General features: G+C 31.7%; 1 protein-coding gene across 1 annotated transcript in view; it reads left to right on the top strand.

The window, feature by feature from the left end:
* The window catches only part of LOC106111620 (alpha-N-acetylgalactosaminidase), a 46311-nt gene that overhangs the window by 17907 nt on the left and 14213 nt on the right, over positions 1–14191 (top strand). Inside the window, exons 2-3 of the mRNA XM_013293758.1 lie at positions 7541–7904; positions 8243–8417. Of these exons, the coding sequence (XP_013149212.1) occupies positions 7738–7904; positions 8243–8417 (342 nt within the window). The 5' untranslated portion in view covers positions 7541–7737. The remainder of the gene's footprint in view (positions 1–7540; positions 7905–8242; positions 8418–14191) is intronic.

The raw sequence follows: 14191 nt of genomic DNA, 5'->3' as shown, positions 1-14191 counted from the left end.
ATATAGCATTTTCTCGACGACTGTACATACATGTTAGGGTTGTACCACACTTGAGTTGAAATAAATGAAATTATTTTTATTTATCTATACTAATATAATAAAGCGTAAAAACACAGTATTTCGTGGCGTAGGATGTCAGAAATCATAGCACATTTTTGAATAATTCTTTCTTTAATAAAAATCCCTTCACTTACACGCTTTAGGATATATATTTTCGCGCTATTAAACTTAGGGGTAAATAAATTGAAAAAAAAATACCTTCATGTGGAAAAGGGATCATAAACTACATGCTGCTAACATTAAGGAAACAAGGTTATTATGGTGAAGTTAATTTTAACATTTGCAATTGTGAATTAGACAAATATTAACAATAAAATAAAGTTTTTATAATTATTTGTGGATGCGAAATCTATACGTACTTTAATTTAGAATTTAACGAAAACAGAAAACTTAAACTTTATGATTAACTAGCTTTCGCCCGCGACTCCGTCCGCGTGGAATTAAAAAAAAACAAAAGTAGGTAGCCTATGTGTTCTTCCAGACTATCCTCTACATCCATACCAAGTTTCATCGAAATCCGTTCATTCATTTACAAACTCTAACAAACATCCATCCATCTAAACTTTGGCATTTATAATATTAGTATGAATATAGCCTGTAAGGCTGTTTCCCGTAAACAACATAGAAAGCCGATATTCATAAATTTAAAACCAGATTTTGTTTAGAAATTAATCAATGGGCCCGCATTCTTTGTTAATTTATTAGCATATTGCGATTTAACTCGTCAACTGTCAAATCTCATAACTGGCTTGGAAGAGGAAGCGTGTGTATTAGAAATTCATAATGAATATTGTGTTCGTTAAACGTTTTTTGTATAACTGGATTTAATATTTTCCTTTTATAACGTTTCATTCTAAATACACTTTAGAATACTACGTGTAACTTTTTAAATATTTGTTGATCTTACTAATGTTATAAATGCGAAAGGATGGATGGATGTTTGTTAGAGTTGGTAGCCTATACAGCTGAACGAATTTCGATGAAATTTGAGGCTACTCACTTTTGTTTATTTAATTCCACGCGGAAGGAGTCGCGGGCGAAAGCTAGTCTTACTAACATTATAAATGCGAATGTTTAGATGGATGGATGTTTGTTAGAGTTTGTAGTTTAAACTGCTGATCAGATCTTTACGAAATTTGGCATGGAGGTAGAGGATAGTCTGGAAGAACATATAGGCTACTTAGTTTTTTTTTTAATTCCACACTAACAGAGTAGCGGGTGAAACTTACTAAAATAATTGTTAAAAAACGAAATTGGTACATTCAGGTCAATGTCACGAAACTAAATTTGGAAAAATACTTTTAATAATTATTGAATTATAACCACACTAGTGTATCAAGGGCCTTATGAAAAGCACGTAACAAATTGGCCCGCATTACATTTGGTCCGGTTTCTTATATAAAAATTACGTAAAACAGACGCTTACGGTTAGCATGGCCAGTCGGCCGATATACTAGCCATGTGTTTTGCTTTTAATGTTATGGCCTTTTAGGCCCTTTAGCGTTGTAAAGGTTAATGTTCGGTGAGTTAAGATGAGATAAATTGACTCAAAGATTATTTATGTTATAACACAATATAATAGTTTCATAGTAATTCTCTAACTACTGACGTTACTGGAACTATTATTAAAATGTTATTAGTTGGATAAAAACTGTAATTCGTACAATTTTGATCGGTTAATTTAATGCAGAACCTAAGTCGTTATGTTTAGATTATATAGGTTTTTGTAGGTTTTAAGTAAACACCTACAATGTATCCATATCTATATCTGTACTATTATAATAAAGCGTAAACACACACTTCTTTGTTGCCTAATATCTCAGCAATTACAGCATATTATTGAATAATTATTTTTTTAATAAAAAGCCCTACACTTACGTCACGCTTTAGGCTATATATTTTCACGCCATTAAACTTAGGGGATAAATATTTTGGATAAAAACCCTAATGTGGGAAAGAGACCATATGTTGCTGCTAACATCAAGGAAGCAAGATTGCCAAGTTTTGTCATGTCATTTTGACATTTGACACATGTAAACAATAAAATAATTTTATGCTGATTAAATCGCACGGGAACAGCTATCCGTAATATAGTAATGAAAACTTAAGAGTTCGCGCACTCATTAGACTAAACTATCGCACAACTGTTATGCGATTGTCGATTGTTTCGTCCATTCAACTGTTTAGTTGCACAACTTAAAATCGAGTAGTGTATATCCTCCATAGAAATTAAATCAACAAGAAAGTTTTGCGATAGTTTAGTCAAAGGAATAAACGAGCTCTTTTATCGTATATATTATTGCACAAATCAGTATAAAATATATTGTTTCTTTGTATGTTAAATGTTGGAATTAAAATTGTTTGCTCAACATTAACCGGTCAGTCAATATAACCGCTGCACGAAATTGCAATTTTGCTTTCAGTTAACAAAGCGAATACATTTTCATTATACCGAGTAATTTCTACATTATCTATGATTATCACAATTACTCTATGCTCTGATTAACTATGGTATCACATGTGAACGAAAAATTTGAACTGGCATCATAGAATCATCCAATAATTCGAACAATTCGCACATTCTTTTGTCAATTTGCTACATTCCAGAGCCATAATTCGTTATATGTTGTCCTTCTTTTAAATTGTTGGGAATATTTACATTATAGAGGGTAATTTACGCGTTATATGGAGGTATGGATTTCTCGTTGTAGGAAATCCCCGTATAGCACATTTTCAACACGACAGACCCTTCGTTACAGGTGGGTTGTTTTGTATTTTTGTTGGAATACCCGCGTTATAGAGAGTCTTTTCCGCGTTATAGGGGATACCAAATTCTCGTTGTTGGATGTATATTGCACATTTACATCTCGAGATTTTGCAAAGAATTGCAATTATTTTGATTACACTGTTGCACCATCATTAACTATACAATTTGAACGGCAACTCTTAACACATGCTGTAGTTAGTTTTTTTTTATTACAAAATACAAAATGTCTTACAGTCCATATCTGTCAAGATGAATCTAATTAGTAAGTTGAACTTTATAAGAAATAAATTCAATACGAGTTACAAATTCAATAGACAACGTAACACAAAAGCATAAATTTAACCTCAAAATTATCTTTGATTATATCTATTTCTATATTTTATTTTGGACAAGGAAAACGCATAACAACCAAGAATGGGAGGAGCTGGAAGAAGCCTATGTGTCACAGGATACGCTTACAACTAGTCTAGTATATAATTAAAACTAAAAAAGGAAAAAAAAATGTTATCAGTAATTGTAAATGTTTTTTAGTTTCGGCAATAAAGGCCTAATAATAATATCTATTTCTAGCTGTTGCGCACGACTCTGCGTGAAATTCAAAAATTTAAAACATAGCCTATGTTACTCTTTGACAACATAGCTTTTCAATGGTGAAAGAATTTGTAAAATCGGCCGAGTAGTTTTTGAGTTATTTTATTACAAACAAAAAAAAAATCCCTCTTTATAATATTGATGACGCAATAAATTTGTCAATCGAGTTTATATTTACATTATAATAATTTATTAATTTACTATTGAACATATTGTAATTATGATGTTAAAATGCATCTAAAATACACTTAACATTTGATTTAAATTCAATGTCATGAAACAATAACACCTTTGTTAATGCTAAGTAATTCTCTGTTCACAAAAATCCAGGTCAATGTTGTGTCAACAATAATGTACATATTTATCTGTAACATTTTCCTGAGGTTATCATTATAAACATATATGCAATTATATCTTTAATAATATCTGCATACACTTTGTATAACATCCAGAGCAGTTTATTAATAACTTACAAACATATTAAAGAATCTATACTATTATAATAAAGCGTAAACACACACTTCTTTGTTGCCTAAAATGTTAGCAATTACAGCATATTTATGAATAATTCTTTTTTTAATAAAAAGCCCTACACTTACGTCATGCTTTAGGCTATATATTTCACGCCATTAAACTTAGGGGTTTAACATTTTGGATAAAAACCCTAATGTGGGAAAGAGACCATAAGTTGCTGCCAACATCAAGGAAGCAAGGTTGCCATTGTTTGAGATCATGTCATGTCATTTTGACATTTGCAATTAATAATTTGACAAATGTGAACAATAAAATGAATTTTTAAAATTTTATGCTTATGAAGTCGTATGGGAACAGCTAGTAAATAAATAAAGATATACCCGCTCCTCATGTCTCTGATCGACGACACACAACAGTTGTGCGATTGTCGGTTGTTTCGCAGCCAATTCAACTGTTTAGTTGCACAACTAAAAGGTGTGCGTGCGCGCTAAATCTTTCCGTTTTATAATACAAGTGTAGTCTTTAGTTTAAGGGTCAGTAAGTGACTAAAGTCGTGTCATTGAAGTGCCTTTGGCAATTACTAATTTGGTTAAGTAAGCTAAAACCAAGCAATTGTTTTCTCTAATAATTTAGGGAACAATTCCAGTGCTTACGACTTCGTCCGCGTGAAAATAAGAAAGAATTCAAAAATGTAGTCTATTTTACTCAATGATAAGGTAGCTTTTTAATGGTTTAAGACATCGGCCCAGTAGTTTTTGAGTTATTTCAATACATACAAAAATACAAATCATTTGTCTTTATTATATTAGTACAGCGTACAAAAGCATTTAAGGAAAAGTAAGTTTGCTTGTTATCATCAAGTCTAAACGTCAGCGGTAAATACGTTAGCGTGTCGAGATGGCCACTAGATCGTAGACATTTAATTGGCAGACGCACCGTGTAATTACAAACTTGATTCTACATTGAATATAAACGCAACAATGTTGCATTGATACAGCAGTGATTTTAAAACTAACGTAAACATTTTTTTATAGTTTCAGTCGCTAGGCAACAACCGGCAAATCATTTTCGATGAAATAGCAAAGTAAATCTGACATACAAAGATGCGTTGCGGACAGAGGAGCAGACTCCCCTCCCTCGATACCCGTATTCTCACTGACAATTTTTTTATATTACAAAGTGGCGAAAAGCGATTACTTGATTACGCCGAAATATCGAAACGACCGTTGCTCATAGATCTACAATCACAATCGCATTGCTTACCTTTAATTGGGTAGGGGACAGTACAAGGATATTTCCTCTTCTTATGCATCGCCTCTTCCGTCAAATCCGAACTGCCTATCCCATCCCATCCTTATCTAAAACGAAAAAACAATAATTTATATATTCTCTTTACACACACTTAACCTAGTTTATATTTTATTTTAACACAATAAATAAAATCTAACATTTACATAAACAGAAAATTAAAATGCATTGAAGCTGTAGACAAGTTTGCTAATTGCAAATTGTTCAGCTACCCTCTATACTAGTATGAAATTGTATTACGGTAGGGCATATTTAAAAGATTATTTTGTCTTATTCCAACAAATCTACTTTCTCTTATAAAATTTAATCACACTATTACGTCCACTTTTTAATTGTTTTTATTTCTTATCACGAAACAGCAATCGTATGTCTTAATTTCAAACCAATGTTTTAAAAAACATAAATCTAAAACGCAACACTGTTGGTTATAATTTATGTGGGTGTTCGTGTTTTAATTGGCACTTTTGTTTACGAAGTAAATCATCGACTACGTTCATTAATAATACCTCTATTTTTATTAATAAAATTAAATAAGTATTATTTAATAACTGTGTATAAAGCCCATTTGATGATTTGTTACATGCAGTTATAAAAAGTGAGGTTAAGTTTTATATTTACTCATCAGCAGTGCAAACGTTCTGTTAGATATAAACTTAGTGGATTGTTTTAAATACTATTAGTTGTCAACGTCTTCGTTAGCGCAGAATTAAAAAGTAGCATTACAATATTCCCGCGTACTTCACTTTTCTGTCAAAATCGGACCAGTTTCGAAGATTACCCGAAACGAACGCGGCTTGCAAAGAATGTAAAAATTGGGTTTTCGTTATCAGCAAAGTAAATACATTATGTTCACAAAAATATTTTTTGTTATATAAATGAAAAACTTTATTTTATTGTTTACATCTGTCAAATTCCAATTACCTTACTATGGCAATCTTGCTTCCTTGCGGTTGGCAGCTTATGGTCTCATTCCCACAAGTCTCTTTTCTCTTTCCCACAAAGTTTAGTAGCGTGCAAATATAAAACTAAAGCGTGACGTAAGTATAGGGCTTTTTAATAATAAAATAATAATTCAAAAGTATGCCACGATTGCTGAGATCCTACGCCACAAAGAAGTGTGTGTTTACGCTTTATTATATTAATATAGATAATATGTATCAAGATCAAACTATTATTGTGCATAACAAGAGTTCTTTAATAAGCGTAAATAAATAAAATCCGTATCGTTAAATCAAGGTAAATATTCAATTTAAAATCATTTTTAATGTTCATTGTATTAGTTATCAAGATCTTTTAAATCTATTTAAAAGCTTTCAATCTGTTTAACATAAACTTAAGTAGTGTTGTTTTTATCAATCGAGATAAAAATGATAAATCGATTTATTCATGAAATAATCTACGACTTTGTATACATGCATCAAGATATTTTTCTATACATAATGAAATTGGAGTGTTTGTTGGTAATATCAAAAGAAAAATTCCAGATTTCAGGAAGATGACGTATTTGCGTTGCTGATAACGAAAAAAAAAAATTGTCTGTCTGTCTATCCGCGAACCGCGTTTATTCCGGGTCATCTCCGAAACGACTGGGCAGATTTCGACCGGACTTTCACTGGAGGGTAGCTGACATAGACGGGTACATTATAGGTTACTTTTATATGCTTCCGTTCGGTCAAAATGGCGTAATGGGTAGTCTAAATTTGCGCTAACGAAGTTTGCAGGCGACATCTCGTTATTAATAAGTGTTGCCCGTGGCATGACAAAATTATTACAATTCTAACATGTAATAATTGCAGTAATGAACGATAATAAAGCATAAAGCGTCATAACGTTTGACGCATATGACCCCTAGATCCCGTCAGATATGACTTAATTACTGGGTCATATAAACAATGAATTATTATGCGTCTGTTTATGCATTTATGATATCTCTCAAACATGAATGAAGTCCACCTAAAAGTGATTATAGACTACAATAATTATTATCGTAAATAAGTGTGTATTATTAATAATTTAGGTAGATATTTCCTGCGTAAACACAGTTATAAAAAAAGTTTAAATAGGTACAATACTGTTGGTATCGCTGAAGTTTAGAAAAAATAAAGAACATAGTATAGAATTATACTAACTAAGCTGTTTTTATTCCACACAGAAGGAGTCGCGGGCAACTGCTAGTCAATATTTGTGCAGCAATTAACTATCTTCATTTGAATATCGACCACACTAATTATATTGTTTATTGTATATAATCGACATTGCATTAAAACAAACAGGAAGCACCTTTCAATCTAATAGTTCATTATCAATTATTAATAACAATATCATTTCCGTTTGTTACAGATATAATCTGGATTGAATCATCTACGAACTCCTTACGCAAAACTCTTTAGTCAACATAACCTCAAAAGTGACGCTGTCATTTTGACGTTTACAACTTGGTGGTAAATTCGTGAAGTAAACAATAAACTAAAGGACTATGCGGATAGGATTTTTAGAGAGATAGCATTAGAAAATTACCGTTGCAACATCTATTTATAATGGCGTCTTGGAAGTCTTGTTTCTGGACAGTGTTTGTGCTGTGCCTATTGGGGAAGATATCTGGATTGGATAATGGATTGGCTTTAACCCCACCGATGGGATGGTTAGCATGGGAAAGGTTTAGATGTAACACTGATTGCAAAAATGATCCCGATAACTGCATAAGGTTTGTATTATTTTATGTTTTATGTAGCAAGTAATGTAACACAAAACTAGAGATTTTAAATTTGATCAGGTAATTGAAGTAACGAAAGAATTATAGATACATTTACATTATTATTTAGAAAATCTGTGTTTTATTTTGTAAAGCGATAATGGAAGTGTTATTGTGTCCTAAATTTTGTGGAATTTTAAAAGTAAATTTGTTTTCTGCTTAGTTTAAATAATATCCGTCTAACGATCTAATCCAGCGCTGGACTGGAACAATATAAACAGAGCAATATAACCATTACATAGTAAAGTTAAGTTTAATTCAAACCGCTAATATAATAACCTCTTTTCCAGCGACCGTTTATTCCGCACGATGACAGACATCCTCGTCAACGAAGGGTACGCGGCTGTCGGCTACGAGTATGTGAACGTTGACGATTGCTGGCCAGAACGGGAACGCGACGCTCGCGGCAGATTGGTACCCGACAGGGAAAGGTTCCCGTACGGCATGAAGAGTTTATCTGATTATGTGAGTATATGCTTTGCAATTATTAATGGAGATTTTATGTACTATTAGTAAGGGTATCACAAAGCATAATCGTATACTAATCGTACTATCATAATCACTTATATTATAAATACGAAAGTTTGGATGAATGTGTATTATGTTTCTTTAAAACGGCTTAACGGATCTAGATGAAATTAGACACAGAAGTAGAATTGCCACTAAGCGCCAATAGCCTAATGGTTTACTAGTGATCTCGCGGTCGAGGGTTCGAATTCCGCCATTAGGTTATTCTCGTGAACCATGTCCTAGCACAAGCCTAGAGCTATGAAATGGGTAAAGGAAATAAAAGTAAATTAACTAAAATCTGAATATATTTGTTATAAAAAAGGACGTCGTTTGCAAGAACGCATGGGTTTTTTTACATGTTTTTAATTCCGTACGGAAGAAATCGCGGTCAAAAGCTGGTTTACCATAAACCAGGGCAGTTTTTACCGGAGTGTGCAAGAGCTACGAGGCCTAAGCGCCAAGCCCTAGGGAGCAACAAACAATTTTCTTATCCAGGCGCCCATTAATGTGAACGATCTTGAAACCCAACTAGGATTAGTGTTTTGTATTTACTATTCTCTTTAACTGTAATTATGGATTAGTTGTAGATGATTTCTAATTGAATCTTTGTAATGGCGACTATTGAGCAAAAAATACAGTTTACTAACACATTTCTCAATAAAAAATTAATGCTATTTACTCTTAAGTAGTTTAAATTTACATTAATTACATACCTCGTATATTCGCTGTAAATGTTTTGTACATTTGAAATAGCGTTGAAATTATGCAAAGTTGTGTTATAAATTTTATGAAATACAAAATTAACGTCAAATAAATCCTCGTCAGTTAGATAATAGTGTTTATGAGTTAAATATTTTTTAACATATCTAAGCAAGGTTTTCAAAAGATAAAAATTACGGTCAATTTTCTTAAAACTTAAGCGAAAATAGTCTAATGGTTTGGGGTATGGACTACCGATCTTGCGGTCGAGGGTTCGAATCCCGCCATTCGACTATTGTCGTGAACCGAATCCTAGCACAAGATTAGAGCTTAGTTGGAATGGTTAAAGGAAATATTAGTAAATTAACAAAAATCTAATATTTTTTTAGAAAATCTCAACAAAGAAGCTTTGAGTTAAGCTCGCATTTTAATCACAAATGTAGATTGTTATTGTCTAAAACTAATTTAAACACGACATAAATCGTGCTGATTTATGCGTTTTTTTAAAAATAGTTATCGACAAAAAGTATATTGACTAAACTAATTTAACTTAAATAAATATTCTTTAAAACGTCAATTATCTGTAAATGGAATAGAAAATCAAGTTTAAAGGAACATAATCATTGAACCGTTTGACAGACAAACACGTGAGTTTGTTACGTGAAGTGTAGCACCGCTTCCGTGGTACATCACTAATGTGAAATGCAGGCCGCATGTAGAAGTAACGATTACGTATACAATGAACTTGTCTAATGATACCATCAATGAAGTGGTTGACTTTGGCTTAGTTGATGAAGTACGTCTTATAAATATTATTTTAGTCGCTTTCTCTTTCCATCCATTTCTTAAGAGGAAAGGATGGGAAGGAAAAGTGGATTTGACGGTGAAGGGGACGCATAGGAAGGGGAAATGTTCTCTTTATGTGTGTCTCCTCCTCCGTCAATTAAGGGTGGGCAACGCATCTGAAATTGCGGATGTTTATGGGTAGCGGTCGCTTTCCATTTCGGTGGATTCAGGTGATCGCTTGCTCGATTGCCACCCAATAATAAAAAAAAATTATAAATGCGAAAGTTTAGATGGATGTTTGTTAGAGTTTGTAGCCTAAACTGCTGAATGGATCTTGATGAAATTTGGCATAGACGTAAAGGATACTAGAGTATCTTCCAGAGAAGAACACATAGGTACTCCATTTTGTTTTATTTTAATTTTACGCGGTCGAAAGTTAGTAACATGATACTCTTAAAAATACAATCGTTCTCATTCAAACGAGTATTTTGTTTTGTATATTGTAAACTCTTTCTATCACACAAATTAAAACTTCCTACATAATAGAGTACATTTGTTTGCCTTTGTCTACTACTTTGTAACAATAAGTATTGTGTTTTGTAACTTTAAAAACGTAGTGTTGGTTATAAAAGTAATGTACACAAAACTTGAATACTATTAGATTGGTCAATTTAATTCTGATATGGAATGAAACCTATATATGTAGATTTCAAAGTGAAATGTCAACTATGCCCACTCTATGTATTTGAAACACTTTGTAACCACACGAAATTATTAGTAAGTAATGAACTATTCGCTATAGTTGCTAAAAAATAAATAAAAAAAATTTACTTATTTATACCAATATAATAAAGAGGAAAGATTTCTATTTTTGTATGTATTGAAATAACTCAAAAACTACTTTGCCAATATACTATTATAAAAAAGCGTAAACACACACTTCTTTGATGCCTAAGATGTCAGCAATGACAGCATGTTTTTGAATAACTCATTTATTAATTAAAAGCCCTACACTTACGTCACGCTTTAGGCTATATATTTTCACGACAATAAACTTAGGGGTAATTATTTTGGATAAAAACCCTAACGTGGGAAAGAGACCATAAGTTGTTGCCAACATCAAGAAAGCTAGGTTGCCGTTGCCATGGTTTGACATCATGTCATGTCATTTTGACAATTTGATAAATGTGAACAATAAAATGAAATTTTTATAATTTAATGCGGATGAAGTCGCATGGGAACAGCTAGTATTTTTATAATTTTACGCTTGCGAAATCGCGAGCAACAGCTAGTATAGTGACGTATACAAAGTTCAAGATTATATTCGGCACAGAGTATAAAATGTAAACAGTATAAGTAAATACAGATTAAATTAACAGCAAACGTATCTAGGTCGATCAGTATATCAATGTCGTATAGTGAATGTATTGTACTTGGACACGCAATAGCATGTGAATGGTGGATTTATATGCTTGTTTCTTTTTTGTTTATGAGTGCATTTTTTTTGTTTTTATCAAAAGTTTGAAAGGTATACAAAGATATTTAAATAACATATAGACGAGGCATAGTGAACACATTTTTTGCACCGGTACTTTTTTGAATGGTACTATATCATTAGTAATTTAAATATAATGAAAATTATTGATATGTGGTTTTGAGGATCTATTAAGAGATAGCGTTAGTAACTATTTGAAAAATGTTTCAAGTGAAGTGTCAACTAACTACTCTATTATATTTGAAACTCTTTGTAACCACACGAAATAAATAGTAAGCAAGGAACTATTCCGATATAAATTAACTCGAAATAAATTAAAAAAAAACTTTACTTATCTATGTTAATATATTAAATGAGAAATATTTATATTTTTGTATGTATCGAAAAAACTCAAAAACTACTGGACCGTTATCTAAAATTCTTTCACCATTAAAGGCTACGTTATCAGTGAATAACATAGGCTATATTTTTTTAATTCCACGTGGTCAAAGTCGCAAGCAACGTATTACATTATGTTACTAACCTATACTATTATAATAAAGCGTAAACACACGCTTCTTTGTTGCCTAAGATGCCAGCAATTACAGCATAATTTTGAATAATTTTTTTTTTATAAAAAGCCCTACACTTACGTCACGCTTTAGGTTATATTATTTCACGCCATTAAATTTAGGTGGTAAATATCTTGGATAAAAACCCTTATGTGGGAAAGAGACCATAAGTTGCTGCCAACATCAACGAAGCAAGGTTGCCATGGTTTGTCATAATGTCATGTCATTTTGACATTAGCAATTGATAATTTGACGCATGTAAATAATAAAATTCCATAATTTTATGCGGATGAAGTCGCACGGGAACAGCTAGTACTCCTATAAGCTACGCGATTTGTTGCAAAAGTTTCACTAATAGATTTCGTAATAGGCTATTGCTTGCATACAAGATAGTCGTAACATTTCCCTAGCTGTTTTTAAGCGCCAATTAATTATACTTACTTTCAATTTTGTAAACCTCTTATAAATAAAATCATTTTATCTTTTTACATCATAATGCTTTTTAGATAAAGGCATATGACTTTATAATAGCATTTTATATACTAGCTGTTACTCGTGACTTCACTCGCGTATTAAAAATAATAAAACATAGTCTATCTTACTCAATGATAACGTAGCTTTCTGATGGTGAAAGAAATCGGTAAAGTAGTTTTTGAGTTATTTCAATACATACAAAAATACAAATCTTTCCTCTTTTTAATATTAGTATAGACAAAGTTTAAACATAAAATTGAAATAAATGTTGTCTTTTAGATTGTAAACAAAGACATTAAAAATTTATAGACAAGGCATAATGACTATTTTTTCACCGGTACTTTCTCTGACAGGTACTATATCAGTTGACAGTTGTCAAGTTTAGTACCACTTTGTGTCCTTGTATTAACATGGAAAACATTATAATAAGCACCATCTTTTGTTATAAAATAAACTATGATATAAAATGTTTCAAGTAAAGTGTTAACTATGCCTCCTCCAGATGTTTTCGAACCTCGTTGATTGCAAGTGCTCGTTTTAGTATTCGGCCGTTAGTGTTTTAGATTTAAACGAGATGGGATTATTTAGAGTTCGTAATTGACTGAATTCCCAAAGAATTACTATAAATTAGAAAAAGCTGTTGTTTTCGTTTTTTTATGCCAAGATTAAAGATTAACTTTCACCATTAAGATGAAAGTGGACCAATTTTCTTTATGCTTCAATAATTGATGTACGGAACGTGGTATACGTGCGCTATAACATAAGAGTAACAAGATGACGTCATTCTTGTCTAAGACAACTTTTATCGTAATGTAATCATACTATACTAATATTATAAATGCGAAAGTTTAGATGGATGGATGTTTGTTAGAGTTTGTAACCTAAACGGATGAACGGATTTCGATGAAACTTGATATGGATGTAGAGGATATTCTGGAAGAACACATAGGCTACTTACTTTTGTTTTTTTAATTCCACGCGGACGGAGTCACAAGCGAAAGCTAATCATGATAATAAAGCAATAGAACAAAATCTTAATTGTAATTAAAGTTTTGACATAAAAAATAACATATTTGTGTTTTTAAGAATGTAAAAACTTATACTGGCTGGAAATAATTTACTTGAACAGTATTTTAAAAGTAAAAAGACGATTTATTTTTAATTCTATAAACCATGAAGTACGAGTTCAGAAGACAATACGATGTCTGCATTTTAAAACAACAAAAACAAAAGAACTTATACTTTGTTAAGTATATTCACTTGAAACATACACGTGACTGATTCCATTTGTATTTATTTTATGCGCATATTTAAAATATATATCCTGGTCGGATATTTCGTTTGGACTAATTTAAAATGGAGATAAATTATCGCAATTTGAATAAACTTTTAAATGTTTGATATAAATACAGTTTTAGATAAGTGATCTAATAAATTCTAATTTCTATAATTCATCTATCTATAGTATATATCTATACTAAGGTACTATATTTGGGGTAACGCGAATCGATAAGATACTCAATATTAGAGGAAGTTTAAACCTACGCCAGTGGTATGGAAAGAGGAAAGTCGCCCTAATGATCGCCGAACTTCGGAAGAAGATGGCACTTTAAGAAGAAGAAGAGGAAGTTTGACAGTAGCTTCAGTGGTTGAGAAATTAAGGAGTAAATGATCGAAGCGCTGACCGTTTAACTATCTCGATAATTAAAATATTTGTTTTTATT

This window comes from Papilio polytes, unplaced genomic scaffold, assembly GCF_000836215.1.
Source record: "Papilio polytes unplaced genomic scaffold, Ppol_1.0 DF824382.1, whole genome shotgun sequence".
In the NCBI taxonomy this organism is placed as follows: Eukaryota; Metazoa; Arthropoda; class Insecta; order Lepidoptera; family Papilionidae; genus Papilio; species Papilio polytes.
The sequence above is the reverse complement of the archived record's forward strand: the minus strand, read 5'-3'. Positions and strand labels throughout refer to the sequence as shown.